Source organism: Lissotriton vulgaris, chromosome 5, assembly GCF_964263255.1.
Source record: "Lissotriton vulgaris chromosome 5, aLisVul1.2, whole genome shotgun sequence".
Taxonomy (NCBI): Eukaryota; Metazoa; Chordata; class Amphibia; order Caudata; family Salamandridae; genus Lissotriton; species Lissotriton vulgaris.
In genome coordinates this window covers 2,009,044,469-2,009,066,361 of record NC_141693.1, presented here as the reverse complement: position 1 = coordinate 2,009,066,361, position 21,893 = coordinate 2,009,044,469, and the positions used below count along the sequence as shown (strand labels likewise).

At 48.9% G+C, this 21,893-nt stretch overlaps 1 protein-coding gene across 5 annotated transcripts in view; it reads left to right on the top strand.

Annotated features, from left to right (window-relative positions):
- FUBP3 (far upstream element binding protein 3) overlaps positions 1 to 21,893 on the top strand; it is a 285,902-nt gene that overhangs the window by 185,556 nt on the left and 78,453 nt on the right. For all 5 annotated transcript variants that reach the window (XM_086924812.1, XM_086924814.1, XM_086924813.1 and 2 more), the window contains 3 exons: positions 498 to 600; positions 12,522 to 12,622; positions 13,060 to 13,201. In XM_086924812.1, coding sequence (XP_086780938.1) covers positions 498 to 600; positions 12,522 to 12,622; positions 13,060 to 13,201 — 346 coding nt within the window. The remainder of the gene's footprint in view (positions 1 to 497; positions 601 to 12,521; positions 12,623 to 13,059; positions 13,202 to 21,893) is intronic.

Genomic DNA, 21,893 nt, shown 5'->3' with positions numbered 1-21,893 from the left:
GCTGCCGCAGCGATGTGGTTAAAACGCCCATCTCCTGTAGAGAAGGTATCAGCTCTGAGTTCCCCTGCTCGTCAAGTTCAAAGTTAATGTTCAGAAACCTTCTCCTGGTCATGTGGAATATTGTATTAAACATTTGTAGCAGATGAACAGTCTTTTAACGTTAAGCATTATGTCTTTATTCTTTTGGACTATGGTTTGTCCCTGATCGCGAATCACTTAAAATATGTTCCAATGTTTTTTTCCTCTTTTTGTTTGTTGCTTTATTTGTCTTTCAATTGCTAGTTTCCTTAATTACCTGCTCTTTTTCTGCATTTGTACATATCGGTTGTTGCTAATCGACTTTCTTTTTCCTAGTTCTCATGTTATGGAAGTTGTCCTTCAGGTTCCTTGTGTTTTTTGGCGTTTTCCTTCTCTGTTCTGTGCCTCTCCCAGTCTAATACTATGGTTCCCAGTTTTCTCATTCCCTCACTTTTTGTGGTTCTCCCTCTGCTCCTCAGGTCTCAGTGCCCAGGTTCGCTGTGGGAATCGTGATAGGAAGAAATGGGGAGATGATTAAAAAGATCCAGAATGATGCCGGAGTTCGGATTCAGTTCAAACCAGGTGGGTCTCTTCTTGCTGTGTTGCACAGATGGCCATAACACACTTTGTGCCTGCTGGCCCAGTACAGTGTTAGTGTCCGAAGGAGTGTAGGATGAGCACCGGATTTTACCAATGCATATTGAAATGTCTGTATTCCACTCCGGGGGCTTTTATGACTTCTCCTCATGTCTAGCCCCTTCCGCTACATTCTTAGGGTCTGTATCTCGTAGCCAGGACTTCCTAACCATAATTGCGCACTAGTTGAGAGCTTTGATAGGCGAGCTCAGCCGTGTGTAGCCCTTCCTGCTGGTTCCCCAGTCTTTCTGCTTTGAGCTGGGCCTTTATCACATCAGAGCTTATTTCTCCTTTTTTTCTAGTATTTAATCACCTCTGCAGGTACTAGCCACTGAGCTTTTTACCTGTTCTTAATTGATACCAACACTGACCATTGTTGAGAGGTTTTCTAAACAGACAAAAACTAAGTGTAGCCCAGGAAATATTGTGTTAAGTGAGCAGGGGTGTTATCCTCTTCTTAAATGGCTGTCAAACAGTCAACTAGATGTTTTCGGTAACTTCGTTTAAGGTTAGGCAAATGTAGATCAAAGGACAAAAAAGCCCTCCCCTACAAATAATTGCACGTTGCTGCATTAGATTCCTTCTCCATGACTTGATCATCCACAGATGACTCCGTAAGGAGCTCTCATTTGTGATGTTTTGTAGTGTTGTGTCCACTGGTCATTAGATGTTGCTATTTCAATAGAGTAACACGTGACCTGTTTCTTCATCATTCACTGTTCTGTAGAGTCTCAGTGAGTCCTAATTCAAAATTGTGTGTGGGTATGCTTGAAACTTCTTTTCCTTATTGTAATAATTTGGATTATTAGTTGTGAAGGATTTGAGTCCTTCATAAGCAATATGCCTGTAGCTTTATTTTGAGGCAGCACTTGATTCTGTCCCAGAGAAGCAGAACAGCCAAAGCCCTACTCTGAGGCGGTCGAGTGGGCTAGAAACCTGTTTGCAAGTACGCAACAACACTCAAATTATTGCCCAGACAGTGCTTTTTCTTTTAAAAAAGAAAGTATTTATTACATCCACACATCCAGATGTTATGCATTAATTGTCTACAGTCGGGTAGATGGAAATGTCTGACACCCACAGAGCAGGTGGGACACCTGCAAGCCACAAACGTTAATTACAGTACTGCTTACTCCTATGCCAAGACACTTACTTAATATGAGGGATATCATTTCAATACAGCATGCCTACAGGCTTTGTCAGGTTGTCACCACATTAGTAAATGCAGAGACCATGCTATAATTCACAGTTGCAGCACCACTGGCAGCAGTGGTCCCAGTACCAACCATACTGTTCATTACACTGTAAAACTATGTAGTGCCAACCATCAACATTGTCAACGCATTGAATTTAAAAACGTGTCCTAGAGTTTTATTCCTACTTTTGCTATGCTGCATCTGCAGCAATCGGGCCATCCAACAGGGTTACCCACAATCCAGAGCTACGGATGCCTGGAGTATTTGCAAACCTGAAAATACTCTCCCGGGGTCAGGAAATCTATCCCCTGGGAGACTTGGAGCCAGTTTCCAAAAGTTCTTCTGGTGGTGCTGCTGTAAATCTTTGTTGATACCCGTCCTTCATGGTACATCACAGAAAGCCAAATAAGCACCTTTTCAGCAAGGTCTTTTGAGGCGGTCCCGTGCCCATACAGCGAGCCAATTAGATGAGTGGTAATGCCGCTGTGCTGAAATACTTTATTTTTTATATTTTTATTTGCGTATTGTGCCTCATTTTGATTTTTACATGTTAGGTGCCTATGCTGACTGGACACCCAGGTTCTGCCATTGTGTTTGGGGCCGTATGACGAGCCCAGTCCTGCCCAGCTGACTTCCCTCGCTGTGGCACCAAGGAATGGTGTTAAGCAGGGTGTAAAGCTCCTTTGGTGCTCATGCTGACTGCAGACTGGAGGCTTTGAGCGGGATGTGCCCTCCACCTACATCCAGTGTCCATGGCTGCCTTGCCCTCGGGGTGAGGGGGAATTGGACTTTGGTGCAGATTTTGCCTATATATGATGTGTAATGCAGTCAGGCATACAATAAGAACTCCAGGCCCGCAATATGAATGCCGACTCGTAAGGCTTACACCAGGCTAGCACCAATCCTTGAACAGTCTCTTCTGTAAAAAAAACCTTTGTGTGGGAGATACTGAGTTGCGCAAGTTGGTAGTCTCACTCGCAGCCTGCACATGTGTGCACTCACATGTTTGTGAGTAGCACGCCCAGAGTTTTTAACTTATTGAAAGAGGTGGATAAGTTCATTTTCACAGAATTTACGTAATGAGACTTCATGTTTTTGGTGGCCTCAGCGAGTGCATTACCAGGTAGTCCGAATTCTAGAAATTCACGCAGTGTAAATGGTTGGAGCCAATTTCCTACACTTATAAGAGAAAAAAAAAGAACAAAAATAAACCCCTCTGAATCTGTTAAGTTTGTCTTTAACGCGTGCTAGAAAACGCAGCATTTCTGTACATACACTTGAAAGACTGTATGGTATACGTTACTGTATGGGTTATTCCTTAGCTAGCCCATGAGCTTCTTGTTTACCACGTAGCTTGAGTACTGCCTCCTAGTCGGGAACATCAGTTTGTATCTCCTCCTCCCCATTCATAAGGCTGATTCAAAAAACCAAATGAAGTTTGCAGCACCCTATGTGCGAGATAAACAGGTGTGGGTGGTTTCAACCTACTTGTCAGGACCCCTTGATCTTCATTGGTGCTTTGAACCCTTTTTCTGATGGATACTTCTAACCACAGATTTCTCGCTTTGTGAATATCCCCAGGTGCCAGACTGGATCTGGAGGGTTTTGTCGGCAATTCCCTTGTGCCCCGGTTGGTGGAGTTGTGCAGCTATGCCAGTGACGCATATATCCTCCAAACTGACGGCGGCGTAGAGCTGGAATTCACACCCTAATTTCTGTCTTTGGCAAAACTTATCTTTCATAATTTTTACAGTGTGCAAGGTGCATGTCTTCCCTCTAAAACTACAGTCATTTAACCTTACAAGCACTACCATAAGCAGATGTTGGTGACAGAACCCTTCAGGAATGCCTCTAGTGTTCAGGTTCCTCACTTACTCTAAGTTTAGTAACTACGGCTCCAGGTTAAACCCGAAGGCTTTCAAAGTCCGCAAGGCAAAGCTCTGTCTCTTAACACCATCGTAAAAATTAAAAGAGCCGGTCTCGTTCGAAGTCAATCGCAGACCCATTCTTCCTCTCTGCTGTTCACTGGAGAGGTCCTCTTCCAACTCTACATAGTTAGGTAAATCAGTACAAGAAAAAGCACAAATAATAAACGTGACCGTTGCAGAGCCAATCCCTTGGCGCGTCCTGATCCATTCCAAATTCCTGTGTCCTTCAGCGATGCTTTAACATGTCTAAGTCTTCAAAGGATCTATGTTGCGCAAATGTAGCACCCTACCTATTCCCTGTGATGCGCATGTAGACTCTAAGGAGGACTCCAGTCAGGCAGTTGCTGGCAATTGCATACCAGACTGTGCCTCTTTATCCTGCTACAGGGGACTTCCCCAACTTGGGGGCCGATGCCTGTCTTGACTCCTCAACCAACACAGATTTTCGCCTGTTTCTGTGCATCGACACCGGCACAAACGCTAGAGGATGAAAAGATTGTCTTTTTAATGTCTGAAAGAATCCACTTCCACCAAAGTTGTGCCCACTTTGACTGCAGACCGCCATGCAGCCCCATTTAGGGTTAATGGGGTATTGCAGCTACCGACAGTTTTGAGATCCAGAACTACATGATTGTGATGGTGATTGGGGTGACCATTTCTAACCAGTGCATTGGAGAGTTTCCGACACTGGCCAGAACTCTCCACTTGCCCCTTCCACTGAGTGTGTCCGCATCTTTCGCTATGGACATCAGAAAGGCTGTTGAAGTCCTCTAGCTCCACCTGCATCAATAGAAGTCAAAACTAATGTTCTTGCAGAAGTCTTGCAACCCTTTAGAGATACTCCTTCCATTCATTAAGGCCATAACAGATACCATATTGACCAACTGAGAAAAACCTGGAACTTACCTGCCTGAGAATAAGCAATTTGTGAGACATTACAGACTTGCTCCAGATGACCCATCTTTCCTCTACTAGCATCCTGAGTCTTGTGCAATTTTTCACTTCCAGTTTGAACCCCAACCCTTTTCCTACTGTGCCCCCAGATAGGGAGTCCAAACAGGTAAGGGCTTTGGGAAGAGGTGAGCCTAGTCCTAAATCATTCAGATAAAGTTGCCTATTAGGATGTTACTAACGTGTATTATCAGACAAGGTGAGCGAAATCTCACCTGCGTTCCGAAATTAGTTTCATGCCAAACCCGGAGCCGCCACTCCTAAACCCCTTGAGCATGCCCTCGGATGCACATTGTCACTCTGTTGGAGGTAGTATTAGTTATTACCTCCAAGCCATCCTATCAGACAGATGGTTTCTTAAAATTGTCCAGAATGGATTTACGCCACCATTCCAGAGGACCATTTGTCCATTCTACAAAGGGAAGTGCAGGATCTTTTTTAACAAGGAGCTAGACCGTAAACTCGCTAAGAATACATCTCAAAATAAAGAAAGGGAAGATGTAGGTAAAAAGAAAGTTCCCGGGTGTGGGGAGGTAAGGGGCACTGGGTATGCCTTATTCAGAGGAGACCCCTCCTAGGACAAGAACCCTCACTCCAGAATGGGTCCAGTGTCTTATCTAATATGTGATGTATAGAGCCACTCTCCAGCCTTGTAGGTGACCCCACTGTATGCACGGCTGCGTTTCGGTCTGTGTCCGTTATGTGGGACACCCAAACAGTGGGACCACCTTCAAGGCTAGAGAGTGGTTCTATACATCACCTATTAGATGAGACGGTGGACCCTATCTCGCTCATAATTCTGGGCCATCGCTTAATCCTACAAGCTGCAGAATCCTGTTGGCCAGTATACTTATTCACACTTATTTATGATTTTTACATGCAGAGCAACTAATCAATTGATCCTGAAGAATGCCTCTGAACCCCTGTTCGGGTCTCCCAAGGGCAAAAACATGCTGACCTACTGCAGGGGTATATTTGCTTGAACGCCTAGTCCTTTTCTCGTTTTAGTCCTGTCCCAGGAGGTCCCAGAATAAGTAGTTTGGCCTCTTGTATACAGTTTAACTTTCCCCTTTTGCACTCTGCCCCTCACCACCCTTGCCTTTTGGTCCCTTTATCAAAACACCTCCGCTCCACTTCAAGCCCTGAAGGGTTTTAGCCCACACCAGTGACCTCGTGGCCCTGGTGTGAGAAAGGATCCCTATGATGAAGCATGTCCCCTTCGGGTGTGTGAAGGTTCTTGTCCTAAGAGGATCTCCTTTCTTGCCCAAGGCATACCCAGTGCCCGTTAACTTCATCACACCACATCCGGGAACTTTTTTTTTTTTAAACTACATCTTCCCTTTCCTCGTTATCTAGAGACATACTTTTAGTGAGTTTACATTTAGACAGGGAGTAGTACCATCTCCCCTTCAGTTCCTCTCCCCTGGATTCCCAGGGTGTATTAATTGCTATGAAGACAGTGCCAGCATCAGAGATGGGTACTGGATGTTTTTCCCATTACTTTTTGGTGCTGACTATGGATGGAAGACTTGACCCTATTTTAGATTGTTGCTGGCATTTTCCCCTCAAATTCTGTATGCTCTCCCTTGCTCAAGTTCTGTCTGCAAAGGATGCTACTGTTGATTTGCTGGGTGCTTATTTCTACATCCCTATCCTGCAGTCTCAGATGTTACTTGCGGATCCAAGTGGGATACAAGCATTTCCAGTTTTTTCTGCTCCCCTTTGACCTCACTGGGGCCCTACAAGTTTCTCGAAAGTGGATGTGGTGCAATTTCGAGCCTTTCTTCCACCTGAATGAGTCCAGCACATTCAGGCTATGATCCTCGTGTTTTAGCTTTTGACCTGGATCTCTGTACGAGTGGCTCTGAGAATTCTTGGCCTTCTAAATTCTACTATTGAACCACACCCAGTGGCACATGCAGGCTCTGTAGTAGTCGTCTGAAGTCTAAACACAGCACGAAGGGAACCTGTTAGATTCTATCCAGGTGTTGGGGTAGACTGTAAAAGATCTGCAGAGGTGGGTATTAGACTGCAGTTGGAGTAGCAGAGCTCTCTACCCTACCCAGAGCTGACTGTTGTGATGGATGCATCTTTGCTGGGTTGGGGAGGTCACCTGTGAATAATGGAGATCAGTGGACTGATCCAGAACAGTCTCTCTGCCAAAGATCTGTAGGCTAGATTTGCGTGTTATTCGCTTGCCACTAAAAGCTTTGCTCCTCCATCAAGGGGGAATGGGTGCAGCTCCTCATGGACAAAACTACCGCTATATGGTACTGCAACAAGCAGGGTGGTGTGGGCCCTATGCCAGGAGACTTTACATCTCTGGAACTGGCTGAGACATCTGGGCAGTTTCCTGGTCATACAGTACTAGGCGTGATCTTTAAACACCAGGGTGGACTAACTCAGTCAGCATTGCCTAGCTGATCATGAATTGCGATTGCATTCAAAGTTGGTGCAGGTCACTTTCCATCAATGAGAAGAACCCTGGTTTGAGCTTTTTGCCACTGCAGAGAATGTGCAGTGTCCAAGCGTTTGTGCGTCGGAGTTCCAAGGATTGTTCTCTCTCAAACACCTTCTGACTGGAATGGACCTTCGAACTCCTGTACACCTTCCCACTCCTATCGCTACTGTTTAAAGTTTTGAAGATCAGGAACGACTAGGCCCAGGTCCTCTTGGTGTCCCCAGACTGGCCCGGGAGAGTGTGGTACCCAGATCTTCTAGCAAGGAGCATCTGTCCTTCAAACCAGCTCCTGCTTCTGGAGGATATTTATGTTCGAGGCATGTGGGCTGCTAAATTCATATCTTGTGCATAGATCGCCGCGTAGTGTTGGGTCCGGATGATTGCACTTGTTGTCTTGGAAGAGTCTTCGAAGTATCACGAGATAGGTGACTCCTCCCCTGGACTAGTGCGCATGGGCATCCTCTCCATCCTCAGATTGTTTTTTTTCCTCCATTGGGTTTGGATGCAAACTCCTATACTCCAACTTTGGAATCAAAAACAAAGCTTTTCTAAAAGCCTAAAGGCCTTCGATTCGACAGTAATCTCGATCGGTACCTCTCTACTCAATCCAGCCTTCCATCTCCAAGTGGTCGTCAATGTGGGCTGTTGGGCCTTTTCGACGTCACGTGAGCCGACTGTCGATGGAAAGAAGCCAGTTTAAAAGGTGCCCGCAATGCCACGCCAAGTTCCCACATACTGATAAGCACTCGGTATTCACAAGTGCCTTTTCCCAGACCATAAAGAGGAAGGCTGTCCAGCCTGTGCACAGTTTCGATCCAAGAAAACTATTCGGAACCGACGTGCAGCCAGGCAAGAAATGCAACGACAGGCACCAGACCCGGACAACATCTTCGATGAGGACCAGGAACTACAAGAGGCGCCAGACTCTGACCTAGAGATCGTCACCGTAGAGGACTACTCTGACTCCGATGATGAGATTCCCACCGGGGCAAATCGTGAGTACCCTGCCCCCGACCTATCTACCCCGATAACAACGGCTCCGGTCAAGGCATCGCCGAAAGGCCTTAGCCAACATCATAAAGTTTTGATTGCCCCGCCATCCGGCTCGGCTCTAAAACATTCGGAAACCCCAGGGCCTAGTAACATCGTCCCAAAGAAGGTTCCAGAGCCAAAGAAGGTCGCCAACCCGAAGGGCGTCGATCCGAAAGCGGCTGTACAGCCAAAGAGCCGAAAAAGACTGTCGACCCCAAGAAGGCCGTGCAACTGTTTGTTGCCTTTGCACCACAACACAAGGGGAATCCAATTTCAAAATCAGGAATAGCCAGATGGATAGTTAAATGCATTCAGATATGCTATCAAAAGGCAAAACCCACTTTAACCGTCCCCTCAAAAGCACACTCCACTAGGAAAATGAGGGCATCCATGGCTTTCCTAGGTAATATTCCTCTTGAAGACATCTGTAAGGCAGCCATATGGACCACCATACACACTTTCACAAAACACTACTGTGTAGATGTACAAACAAAACAGCAAGCTGCTGTAGGTCAGGCTGTCCTCAAAACTCTTTTTCAAACTGCTGCAGCTGGCACAGGTATCCACCGCTAGAGGAGATACTGCTATACTGTCTATGCACAAGATATGAATTCAGCAGCCCACATGCCCCGAACGGAATATGCTTCTTACTAGTATGCATCTGTTCTTGGCATGTAGGGCTGCTGACATTCATATTGCACGCCCTCTTCCCCGGTGCCTGTAGCAGATGCAGCATTCTCTCGGGCATGGCCATCTCTTACTTTGTTTTTCGCCATTGTGGCAGAGATGGAGATAGCAATCTGAGGATGGAGAGGATGCCCATGCGCACTGTACTCCAAGGGAGGAGTCGCCTATCTCGTGATACTTCGAAGACTCTTCCAAGACGAGTGCAATCATCCGGACCCAACACTAGGCGGCGATCTATGCACAAGATATGAATGTCAGCAGCCCTACATGCCAAGAACAGATGCATACTGGTAAGTAGCATATTCCTTTCGAAGTTTTATATAGTGCAAACTTGACCCGAAGGTATCGGAGCGCTTTACATGAGCACCAGTTGTTAGAGTGACGTGTTTATTTTTTTATGCTCAGGGAGATTAAGTGATTTGATCAGAATCGCAGGATTTTGAGCATCCCTGCCAAGACTCTAACCCGGTTCCCCAGCTTCAGGGTCGACTGCCATAGCCGTTGGGCCACATCCTCTTTGGCAGCATCTGCATCCAGGCCTGAACAACCTACAACACCATGCATGAAGATTGAGCAGCAACAGTTGACTACTTTTGATGTCACCCCTTTGGTATCAGATGTAATTAAGGCGTTTATCCTTCACAACCAGCAATGCTGGATCTGGAAAAAGTTGTCGCTTGGTGTGCTTCTTGCTCATCCAGCCTTAACAAGCCCAGTTATCTGATGTGCTTTCTGTTCTGTGTCTAGCACCGCAAGAACTCGCTGTGGCTACTGTTAAAGACTAGTCCCTTTCAGCCTTCCTGCGGTTACCTGATGAACCGTCATTATTTAGATCACCTGTTGTGTTCCGTTTCTTGAAGGGGCCAACGCATGTTTCCACTGAAATCCTTTGAGATGCCCCAGTGGAACCTTAATTTGATCCCAATATTCTTAATGTGCACCACATTTGAGCTGAAGCAGACCTCTCTGCGCTTCCTAACTCTGAAGACAGTTTTCCTCATAGCAATAACTTAAGCTCGTGGCATGAGTGAGTAGCAATCACTGTCCAGAGAAGTGTCGACAATCTGGTCATTAGAACCAGGGCAGCATTTCTACCAAAAATTGTGATGCTGTTTTACGTCGAACAGTCTCTCCCTTCAAATGTTTTGTTCCACCTTATCCATCCAAAAAGAAAGAGGCTAGATCGCTTGGATCTCAAAAAGATCCTGAAAGTTCGATTTTGCTCGTACCATAAAACACCGGGAGAACAATCCGCTCTTTCTGGGGTTTGCAGGAGAAAAGAAAAGCTCTCCAGATGGATGGTGCTCTGCGTGAACACTTGTTACACACTGGTAAAGAAGCAATCCCCAGACGTTTTGAGGGCCTTTTACACCAGTGCCATGTCTGCCACCCCAGCTTTGGCATATGAAGTGCCTGTATTAGACATCGGTCAGGCCGCTGTGTGCGTGTCCACACACATATTCACGGAGCTCTACTGTGCCAGTCTGTCGAAGGACACTGTTCCGTTTTGTCCTGCAGGACTTCCCGATCTTAGCCATTCCTCAGACTCCTCTACCTTGGGAGGTACTGCTTTGGTTTCTGTTCACAAGATGAATAATTTGTGGTTGCAGGTATCCTTCATAAGGTATTTACCTTCCGTTACACTCGTTCTGGTGGCTACTCGGTCTAACCACAGATTTCTCACTGACCCACCCACCACTCTGGTCTGTGAAATGGACTTATTTTCCCATCTAATAAGATTCCAATTTAGAGTCTGCACACTGTTCAGTTTGATCTGTCTTGGCTCTGCGTCCGATGGCGTGGGCAGCATCATGAAAGAAATTGATGTCAGTATGCAGGGTTGGTTGATTATATGTGGCTCTGTCACCATTTCAGGGGCCGGGATGGAGTAGATACAGAGCTGCAGGGCACCACCTACCAGTGTGCAAGGGAATTGCTGAGATGTATATCCGGATTTAGTCTGGCATCTTAATAATATACACAAGCTGAGGAATCTACTGTTAATATGGACATCAGAAAGAGCTCCCGCAGCAAAGAGACTTGTTGTCTTGTTCTCAGGATGACCGTGTGGTGAACACGGCCAGCTTTGTATTGTACTGGCGGTCTGGAGTTACTGGCACGTCACTGTCAGTTTGGGATGCTGAGTAGACTGTAAGAGAGGCCCTATCGCGGAACTGGCCAGATGCTGTTTGCAACCCACAGGCCCCATTGATTGCCGGGAGCCAAATAGTGTCATCATAACTTTTCATGGCTATAACTCTCTACCAGTCACATAGAGACGTTCTTTAACTGATATGCCCCTGCTCCTTTGGCACATTGTTTTGCTGATATTTGAGTCTTAAGGGCTACAGTTCTTGAATTGCTTTGTGGGTGCGGTGATGGGTGGGACTAAGTTATGGATAGGTGCTAACCTAAATGCTGTAAGACTTGAGGTGGTGGAGTAGTGGGTTCTCTTGTTGGTGAGTGATCTGTGAAGTCCTGACAGCCACAGGTGCAGGCTGTTCTTCTCATTGTTTAGGTCTACTGGTCCTGCTCCTCTGCGTAGTTCTTCTGCTCTTCACTTTGGAGACAGACTAGTTTTGGGCTGGGTGCTGAAGACTTACTCAGACCAAGGTGGGTTCTGATCTGATGAGCAGGAACCCCCTTTCTCTTTGGGACCTTTTTCCTAGATTTCATCGCTGTTGCTGCTCATGAGACTCCTTCTGTCTAAAGGTGGCTCTATTTTGTCCAAGTTCGTTTTTGTTCTCAGAGCATTTGAGGCTCCCACTTGCATTGACCACCTTCCTGCTCCCTATTCTGAAAATGGGGGGCAGGAAATGTTTGAGATCATATTTACCAGTGGCTTTGTGTATTCCTGTACGTCACCCTGGATCTCTGAGCTTGACCACTTCATGCCGGAAGAGTAAGGTTGGCTAAAAGGCGATAAGGCAGTCCTGCAGGAAGCACCTTAGTCATAGTCACTATTGTTTGGTTAAGAGCTAATCATGTATGATCTACTGATGTTTTACCTTTCTGCAGTCACCAGCCAGATCTGACAGTCAGCTGATGTGATAGCCCACAACGCCTTGAAGTAGGAAAGTTTACTGTGTGAGGACTGCTGGGCAGACATTTGTGGAGCTTTGTTTGCTTTCCCTTTTCATTTAGCAAGGACGCTCTGTTCCTTTACCCTGAGCGAGGACATCATTGATACCTTCAGATCTGTAGAGCTTTCCTTGCTGGCCTGAGCTCTAACAAACATTACATTCTGGGAGTTGTAGTCTGAGTTCTTTTGAACCAATTGGCTTAAAGCTTTCCCTCCTGGAGTCAATACCATGAGTACCTTGCACCCAGTGCAGTGCTGCAGGAGTATGCTTTTGGGTCTCTTCTGTGCAGTCTGCTGGCCTGACGAAAATTAGTCTTTGCTTGCTCTGTTTGAATTAATCTTTGCTTGCTCTGTTTGAATTAGTCTTTGCTTGCTCTGTTTGAATTAATCTTTGCTTGCTCTGTTTGAATTAGTCTTTGCTTGCTCTGTTTGAATTAGTCTTTGCTTGCTCTGTTTGAATGAGTCTTTGCTTGCTCTGTTTGTGTTTCTGGAAGTGTGATATGGTGCCTCATTTCCTTTTTGTTCTCCAGATGACGGCATCAGTCCTGAGCGAGTGGCACAGGTCATGGGACTACCAGATCGATGTCAGCACGCTGCACACATCATTAATGAGCTCATCTTAACCGCACAGGTGAGTCCCACAAACCCAAAAACATTTGGGGCAAAGCTGGAAGTTTTTGTGGGTGGGGAGATTAAGGATTTACTGCTTGTCGAGAAGTTTGGGGAGATCGTTGGCAGATTAGCCCGACACAACGTTAATTTGGAGGATTATAATTCGGTAAAGTGTGATGTTCTATTTTGGCAGATGCCACATTGTCTGATGTGACCCACATCGGACAGGAACATGCCATCTTGAGGGTGTATTGGGTTTGTTGAGAGGCTAAATCTATTGTCTCTAGCTGGACTTGTCCTGACCCATCTGGAATCTTCAGCTTTGCCTTTGTTTTTTTCCCCTTAACCAAGCAATGTTCAGAACTAAAGTAACTAAGGATCTGATGAAAGCCATGTTATGCACCAATCCCTTTTCCATGAGCATGCCTCAGTTCTCCCTGCCCTTCTCACTTTCAGGAACGTGATGGTTTTGGAAGCCTAGCTGCTGCTCGAGGGAGGGGCCGAAGCCGCATGGATTGGAGTATTGGTACTCCAGGTGGCATGCAGGAGATCACTTACTCCGTGCCAGCTGACAAATGTGGCCTGGTCATCGGGAAAGGTAAGAGTTCCCTGGATAGGAGGGGTGTATTTGTCTATGTGGGGCCCATTGTTACCTCAGAACAGCCACTGTTCAACTGTAGTAGTCTAGAATGACTAAGAAAAATGTGTGACCGTATTCAGAAGGTATCTCATATCAATTCTTTGTGAAAGGTGCACCAGTAAAAGCTTTTTTAAATAATTTTTTTTACTGCACAAGCAGGGTAACTTGGAAATCAATCTCAGCAAAAATCAGAAACCTTCAAATACACCTGAAATTCAGAAAGGAAGTGAAGAGCTGACTCATGCCATATAATGAAGTTTTGGGGTTGACTTATGAAGATCCTTATCCCACCAGCACACACCTCTGGTGACTATATCCAGCAGGGCATGCTGGTGGCTTAACTTTAGTCGCTCCAAAATTGATACTGTAGAGCACCTTCTAGCAGGGGCCTTCGTGGAGTCTATCCACCAGTAGATTGTGGTGGCCTAGCCTGCAGTGCTCCAGGATTGATACTGTAGAGCACCTTCTAGCAGGGGCCTTCATGGAGTATATCCACCAGTAGATCGTGGTGGCCTAGCCTGCATCGCTCTAGGATTGATACTGTAGAGCATCTTCTAGCAGGGGCCTTCGTGGAGTATATCCACCAGTAGATTGTGGTGGCCTAGCCTGCAGTGCTCCAGGATTGATACTGTAGAGCACCTTCTAGCAGGGGCCTTCGTGGAGTATATCCACCAGTAGATTGTGGTGGCCTAGCCTGCAGTGCTCCAGGATTGATACTGTAGAGCACCTTCTAGCAGGGGCCTTCGTGGAGTATATCCACCAGTAGATTGTGGTGGCCTAGCCTGCAGTGCTCTAGGATTGATACTGTAGAGCACCTTCTAGCAGGGACCTTCGTGGAGTATATCCACCAGTAGATTGTGGTGGCCTAGCCTGCAGTGCTCCAGGATTGATACTGTAGAGCACCTTCTAGCAGGGGCCTTCGTGGAGTATATCCACCAGTAGATTGTGGTGGCCTAGCCTGCAGTGCTCCAGGATTGATACTGTAGAGCACCTTCTAGCAGGGGCCTTCGTGGAGTATATCCACCAGTAGATTGTGGTGGCCTAGCCTGCAGTGATCTAGGATTGATACTGTAGAGCACCTTCTAGCAGGGACCTTCGTGGAGTATATCCACCAGTAGATTGTGGTGGCCTAGCCTGCAGTGCTCCAGGATTGATACTGTAGAGCACCTTCTAGCAGGGGCCTTCATGGAGTATATCCACCAGTAGATCGTGGTGGCCTAGCCTGCAGTGTTCCAGGATTGATACTGTAGAGCACCTTCTAGCAGGGGCCTTCGTGGAGTATATCCACCAGTAGATTGTGGTGGCCTAGCCTGCAGTGCTCCAGGATTGATACTGTAGAGCACCTTCTAGCAGGGGCCTTCGTGGAGTATATCCACCAGTAGATCGTGGTGGCCTAGCCTGCAGCGCTCTAGGATTGATACTGTAGAGCACCTATATCCACCAGTAGATCGTGGTGGCCTAGCCTGCAGTGCTCCAGGATTAATACTGTAGAGCAGCTTCCAGCAGGCCCCTTCGGGGAGTATATCCACCAGTAGATCGTGGTGGCCTAGCCTGCAGTGCTCCAGGATTGATACTGTAGAGCACCTTCTAGCAGGGACCTGCCTGGAGTATATCCACCAGTAGATCGTGGTGGCCTAGCCTGCAGCGCTCTAGGATTGATACTGTAGAGCACCTTCTAGCAGGCCCCTTCGTGGAGTATATCCACCAGTAGATCGTGGTGGCCTAGCCTGCAGCGCTCCAGGATTGATACTGTAGAGCACCTTCTAGCAGGGGCCTTTGTGGAGTATATCCACCAGTAGATTGTGGTGGCCTAGCCTGCAGTGCTCCAGGATTGATACTGTAGAGCACCTTCTAGCAGTGGCCTTCGTGGAGTATATCCACCAGTAGATCGTGGTGGCCTAGCCTGCAGTGCTCCAGGATTGATATTGTAGAGCACCTTCTAGCAGGGACCTTCGTGGAGTATATCCACCAGTAGATCGTGGTGGCCTAGCCTGCAGTGCTCCAGTATTGATACTGTAGAGCACCTTCTAGCAGGGACCTTCGTGGAGTATATCCACCAGTAGATCGTGGTAGCCTAGCCTGCAGTGCTCCAGGATTGATACTGTAGAGCACCTTCCAGCAGGGACCTGCCTGGAGTATATCCACCAGTAGATCGTGGTGGCCTAGCCTGCAGCGCTCTAGGATTGATACTGTAGAGCACCTATATCCACCAGTAGATCGTGGTGGCCTAGCCTGCAGCGCTCTAGGATTGATACTGTAGAGCACCTTCTAGCAGGCCCCTTCGTGGAGTATATCCACCAGTTCGAGGCATGTGGGCTGCTGAATTCATATCTGTGCATAGATCGCCACCTAGTGTTGGGTCCGGATGATTGCACATTGTTGTCCTGGAAGAGTCTTCGAAGTATCACGAGATAGGTGGCTCCTCCCCTGGACTACAGTGCGCATGGGCATCGCCTCCATCCCCAGATTGTTTTTTTCCGCCATTGGGTTCGGATGTGTTTCGGTTCCCTCTGTCTGAACCGATAGTTGTTCAACTTCTACTCGAGACCAAAAGGTCTTTAGGCTGGGCGTCGGTATAGTTGCGTACGGGTTTCTTTCTGACTCTCAGCTCCGATCTCTTGCTGCCCTTCCACGTGCTTTCGGCGCGGTCGGGCCTGTACTACACTCTTGCTATGGAGCGAACTCCGTTTAAGAAGTGCCCGTTGTGTCACTCTAAATACTCGCACCTCGACGTGCACCCGGTGTGCAATACCTGCTTGTCGCCGGATCACCGCGAGGACACCTGCATGGCGTGTTCGAAATTCAGGAGCAAGAAGACTTTAAAGATTCGTCGGGCCAATAGGCTCCAGGCTAGGTTATCGGCCACGGCGCCCCCGCCTGACGACATTTTCCAAGAATATGTCGAGGGAGAAGACGACGTGCAAGGTTCGGACTCTAATCCCGCATCCGAGGGAGAGGCCTACGACGCGGGTGAGGAGAACTTTGACGAAGTCACCGACGAGGTAGGGGACGACGATCAGGCTTTTACCTCGATGGGAGATAGCTCGGAGGAAGAGCATCCCCAACCTGACTCAGGGGTTGTTACCCTTCATACGACCCAGGTCGAGGGATCGCCTTCGGGCCTTACCCAAGATCTAACTAGGAGTCCTACGTCCCCGCCTCCGGGCCCGGTCACGGACACTTATGAACCATCACTTACGTCGAAGAAAACGAAAGTGAAGCCAACTGGTCACGCATCCTCGGATGCGAAACCGAAAGTGAAAGTGGCGCAGGTGAAGAAGGTTCTGGAGGTGTCAACTTCCAAGAAAACCAAAATTGCCGACCCGAAGCCCTCGGGGTCGGCGCCGAAGGCGAAGTCCTCCGACGCGGCTGCGTCGGCGCCAAAAGGGGTCGCGGACCCGAAGACTGCTTCGAAGAAGCGTCAGGGCGACGACGCGCATAGGCAGGGGGCGTCGGCCCCGAAGACGGTGCCTGCCGGCGAACAGGCTCTCGAAGATGAGGGGTCGCTCGAACCGGCCCAGCCCTCTCCGGCCTGGACAAAGAAGGTAGCGGAATCCTTGCAGCGGATTCGAAAGGCCAGTGTGGTTCCCGCACAGGACACCAGTGCGCCTAAGCTGACGCCTAAGCCTGCGAGGGAGCAAACGCCTATCCGTTTCACCCTGCCGCCCAAGTCGGCGCCGAAGGCCTTCGCACCGAAACAGGGCGGACCCTCGAGGGAGGTGTTAACGCCGAAGGCTGCCTTGGCGGTGTCGAAGCTGCGTCTCCAGCCGCTTGCGGAAGAGGAACGTCGTGCGGTAATAATCGACGCCAACACCGGAAAACTGTCGCTCCTCAAACGGAAGATCACGACGGAGCCGACGTTGGAACCCTTTAAGATTCCTCTCAAAAACAAAAGGGACTCCGAGGACTCTCCGGCTTTGGTGGAATCTGTGTCCCCGCAAACCCTAGGACACTCGCCGACGCATTCCGCTGCAGCCGATGCGGACGAGGAAGGTGACGAGTACAACTATCCGGCGTACTCGGATCCAGAGGAGGAGCACGTACCGTGGTCCGCCGGAGGCGACACGGAGGACCCGCAGTCGGCTCAGGACACTCAACTTTTCGCGGCCAAGACGTCCCCGTCTGAGGACTCGGCGGCCTTCAATGCTCTGATAGAGAGAGCTGCTGCTAACCACGACGTCGAGCTGCACTCGGACCCCGTGGATGTGGACTTCTTGTTCGACACCTTCTCGGTAGCCGAAAAGTCTGTCAAAACACTACCGATGCTTAAGGGGGTGCTGAAACATGCAACGGAGGTTTTCAAGGAGCCCACCCGAGCGCGTGTGGTCAACCCTCGCATCGACAGGAAATATAAGGCAGCGCCCACGGATCCTACATATATCAAGGGACACTTGCCATTGGACTCCTTGGTTGTTTCCAACGCTCGGAAGAGGGCGAACTCTCAAACTACTGGTGACGCTCCTCCCCCAGACAAAGAGTCCAAGATCTTTGAGGCCTCAGGCAAACGAATTGCTGCACAGGCAGCTAATATCTGGAGAATATCTAACACCCAAGCATTACTTGCACGTTATGATAGGGCCCATTATGACACATTAGAGGCCATACTGCAACACTTGCATGACCAATACAAGGAGGCGGGAGAGATGCTCATTCAGGAGGGTAAACTCATTACGAATGCATCCATCAAATGTGCACTGGATGTGGCAGACACAGCCTCCAGGGCTATCAATACCAGTGTGCTGCTTCGACGCCATGCCTGGCTTAGAATTTCGGGGTTCAAACCCGACATCCAAACTACGATTCTCAATCAAACAGTGAATCCTGACCACCTGTTTGGCCCTGAGGTGGATGCCACACTGGAGAAAATGAAAAAAGATACGGAAACTGCCAAGTCTATGAGGGCTCTACAAAGTCAGCAGTTTCGGAGTGGTTCCTTTCGCCGCTCAAACTCCAGAGGCACCTCAAGGGGACAGGCGTCCCAGTCAACCCAATATTACAAAAGTAACACCCAAGCCTCGTATAACAACAAGGGTCGAGGTGGTTACAGAGGCAATAATGTCAAGGGCAGGGGACGTGGAAACAATAGTTCCAGGTCCACCACTACCAACAAACAGTGACGTCTTGTCACTGCCCCCCGACCATGCAACACCGGTCGGGGGGAGACTCCAGCAGTTCTTGCCGGCGTGGAAGACCATCACCACGGACAGGTGGGTGAGGTCTATTATCCAGTACGGGTACTGTCTAGAGCTTACGTCCATTCCACCGGACATACCCCCAAGGAGCCGTCCTATGTCAGGCGAGCACTTGACCTTGTTGCAGCAAGAAGTTCTAGTCATGCTGCAAAAAGGGGCGATAGAGCTCGTTCCATTGCAAGAGCAGGGAACAGGGGTTTACTCCCTGTATTTTCTGATTCCCAAAAAGGACGGATCCCTCAGGCCGATCCTGGACCTCAGGCCCCTGAACTGGTACATCCTCTCAAAGCACTTCCATATGCTCACGTTGCAGCAGGTGCTTCCCCTGCTTCAACAGGGGGACTTCCTGGCTACGCTGGATCTGAAGGATGCCTATTTTCATATCCCCCTGCATCCTTCCCACAGGAAGTATCTCAGATTCACGATCTTAGACCAGCATTACCAGTTCAAGGTTCTGCCGTTCGGGGTCACCACGGCACCGAGAGTGTTTACCAAGTGCCTAGCGACTGTGGCAGCGCATCTCCGTCGCCAGCACGTCCACGTCTTTCCCTACCTGGACGACTGGCTCATTCAAGCAAGGACAGAACAGCAGTGCGTCGACCACGTGTCACGCACCATTCATCTCCTGCAAGATCTGGGATTCTCTCTGAACTACCCAAAGTCCCATCTCCAGCCCGCCCACGTGCGACAGTACCTGGGCGCGACAATCAACACTCTGGCAGCCACCGCGCAGCCAAATTCAGTGAGAATCGCCAGTATCCAGGCGCTGATCCAATGATTCAGACCCCAACACTCGCTTCCAGCGAAGGTGTTCATGCAGTTGATAGGCATGATGGCCTCCTGCATCTCCATTGTCCCGCACGCGAGACTACATATGCGTCCGCTTCAGGAGTGCCTTGCACGTCAGTGGACTCAGGCTCATGGGCAACTGACAGACCTAGTGTTGGTGAGCGGTCGGGCATACAACTCTCTGCATTGGTGGAATCCACACAACCTTTGCAAGGGCCGACCATTCCAAGAGCCTGTCCCACAGATTATCCTGACGACGGACGCCTCTCTCCAGGGATGGGGAGCGCATGTACTCCATTACACTGTGCAGGGACTATGGACACTACAGCAAAGGAAGATGCACATCAATGTGTTGGAACTGATGGCAATCTTCATGGCCTTGAAGGCGTTCAAAGTACATCTGTGCAACAAAGTCGTGTTGATCCGGACGGACAACATGACGGCCATGTACTAGATCCAGAAGCAGGGAGGCACACACTCTCCACAGCTGTCTCATCTGGCTCAGAGCATGTGGAAGTGGGCCATTCAGAGGAACATCTTCCTCATGGCAGAGCATCTCCCGGGCAAGGACAATCAAATGGCGGATCTGCTCAGCAGGCACAGCCATCAGATGCACGAGTGGGAGATACATCCATCAGTACTCCAACCGTACTTCCAAAGGTGGGGTCATCCAGAGATAGACCTGTTCGCCACAAAGGAGAACGCAAAATGCCAAAGCTTCGCCGCCAGGTTCCCACACCCGCAATCACAGGGCAATGCGATGTGGATGACCTGGTCAGGAAAATTTGCGTACGCTTTTCCCCCAGCACCTCTGATACCGCTGGTGGCACGCAAGCTCAGGCAGCACTCGATGACTCACATCCTGGTTGCTCCAACGTGGGCTCGCCAACCGTGGTACACCACGTTTCTGGAACTCTCCGTGGTACCGCATCAAAGGCTTCATCTCACTCCCAGCCTTCTGACGCAGAGCCATGGCGACATTCAGCACCCAGATCCGCAACAGCTCAACCTGGCGATCTGGCTCCTGAAGTCCTAGAGTTTGGCTACCTCAATCTCCCTCCCGATTGCATGAACATCATTCGGGAGGCAAGGAAGCCCACTACTAGAGCTTGTTATGCGGCTAAATGGAAGAGGTTTGTCATCTACTGTGTTAACCACGATATTGACCCGCTAGATGCTTCCATTCAAAACATCATTTGTTACCTGTTCCACCTGTACCAATGCAATCTGGCATACTCTTCCATCCGCATTCACCTGTCTGCTATGGCAGCATACCTCCAGAATAGGCAGCACCTGTCACTCTTTAAGGTCCCTGCTATCAAGGCCTTTCTGGAAGGACTCAAAAGGGTCATTCCACCAAGGACCCCACCAGCTCCAGAATGGAACCTCAACGTGGTTCTTACGAGGCTGATGGGTCCTCCCTTTGAGCCACTGCACTCTTGTGAGCTTCAGTTTCTGACTTGGAAGGTTGCGTTCTTAGTAGCAATTACATCGCTACGGAGGGTTAGCAAGCTGCAGGCGCTCACCATCCAGGAACCTTACTTCCAGGTACATGCTAATAGGGTGGTGCTCCGCACTAACCCTAAATTCCTACCCAAAGTGGTATCCCAATTCCACCTAAACCAGACAATCGAATTGCCGGTGTTTTCCAAAACCCGGAGACACTGGCGGAGCGCATGCTCCACACCCTTGATGTTAAGAGGGCCTTGATGTATTATGTAGACAGGACAAAAGATTTTCGCAAAACCAAGCAGCTTTTTGTTGCTTTTGCCACACACCACAAGGGAAACGCTATCTCAAAAGCAGGGATTGCTAGGTGGATAGTAAAGTGCATTCAGATCTGTTACGCTAAAGCTAAACGCACCCTCACTATCCCACCGAGGGCCCACTCCACCAGGAAGTTGGGGGCCTCTATGGCTTTCCTAGGTAACATTCCCTTAGAAGATATCTGTAGAGCAGCCACATGGTCTACCACACATACTTTCACTAAGCACTACTGTGTAGACGTGCATTCCAAACAGCAGGCAGCTGTTGGTCAAGCTGTTCTAAAAACACTTTTTCAGACTGCTGCAGCTGGCACGGGCGGCCGCTGATAATGGAGGGACTGCTATGTATTCTATGCACAGATATGAATTCAGCAGCCCACATGCCTCGAACTGCAAATGCTACTTACCAGTATGCATCTGTTCTTGGCATGTAGGGCTGCTGACATTCATATCGCCCACCCTCCTCCCCGGCGCCTGTAGCAGCTGCAGTATTCATTCATATATATACATATGCTCATAGCATGGTCATCACTCACATTCTTCACTCCATCTCTGCCAATGGCTAAAAACAATCTGGGGATGGAGGCGATGCCCATGCGCACTGTAGTCCAGGGGAGGAGCCACCTATCTCGTGATACTTCGAAGACTCTTCCAGGACAACAATGTGCAATCATCCGGACCCAACACTAGGTGGCGATCTATGCACAGATATGAATGTCAGCAGCCCTACATGCCAAGAACAGATGCATACTGGTAAGTAGCATTTGCAGTAGCTCGTGGTAGCCTAGCCTGCAGTGCTCCAGGATTGATACTGTAGAGCACCTTCTAGCAGGGGCCTTCGTGGAGTATATCCACCAGTAGATCGTGGTGGCCTAGCCTGCAGTGCTCCAGGATTGATACTGT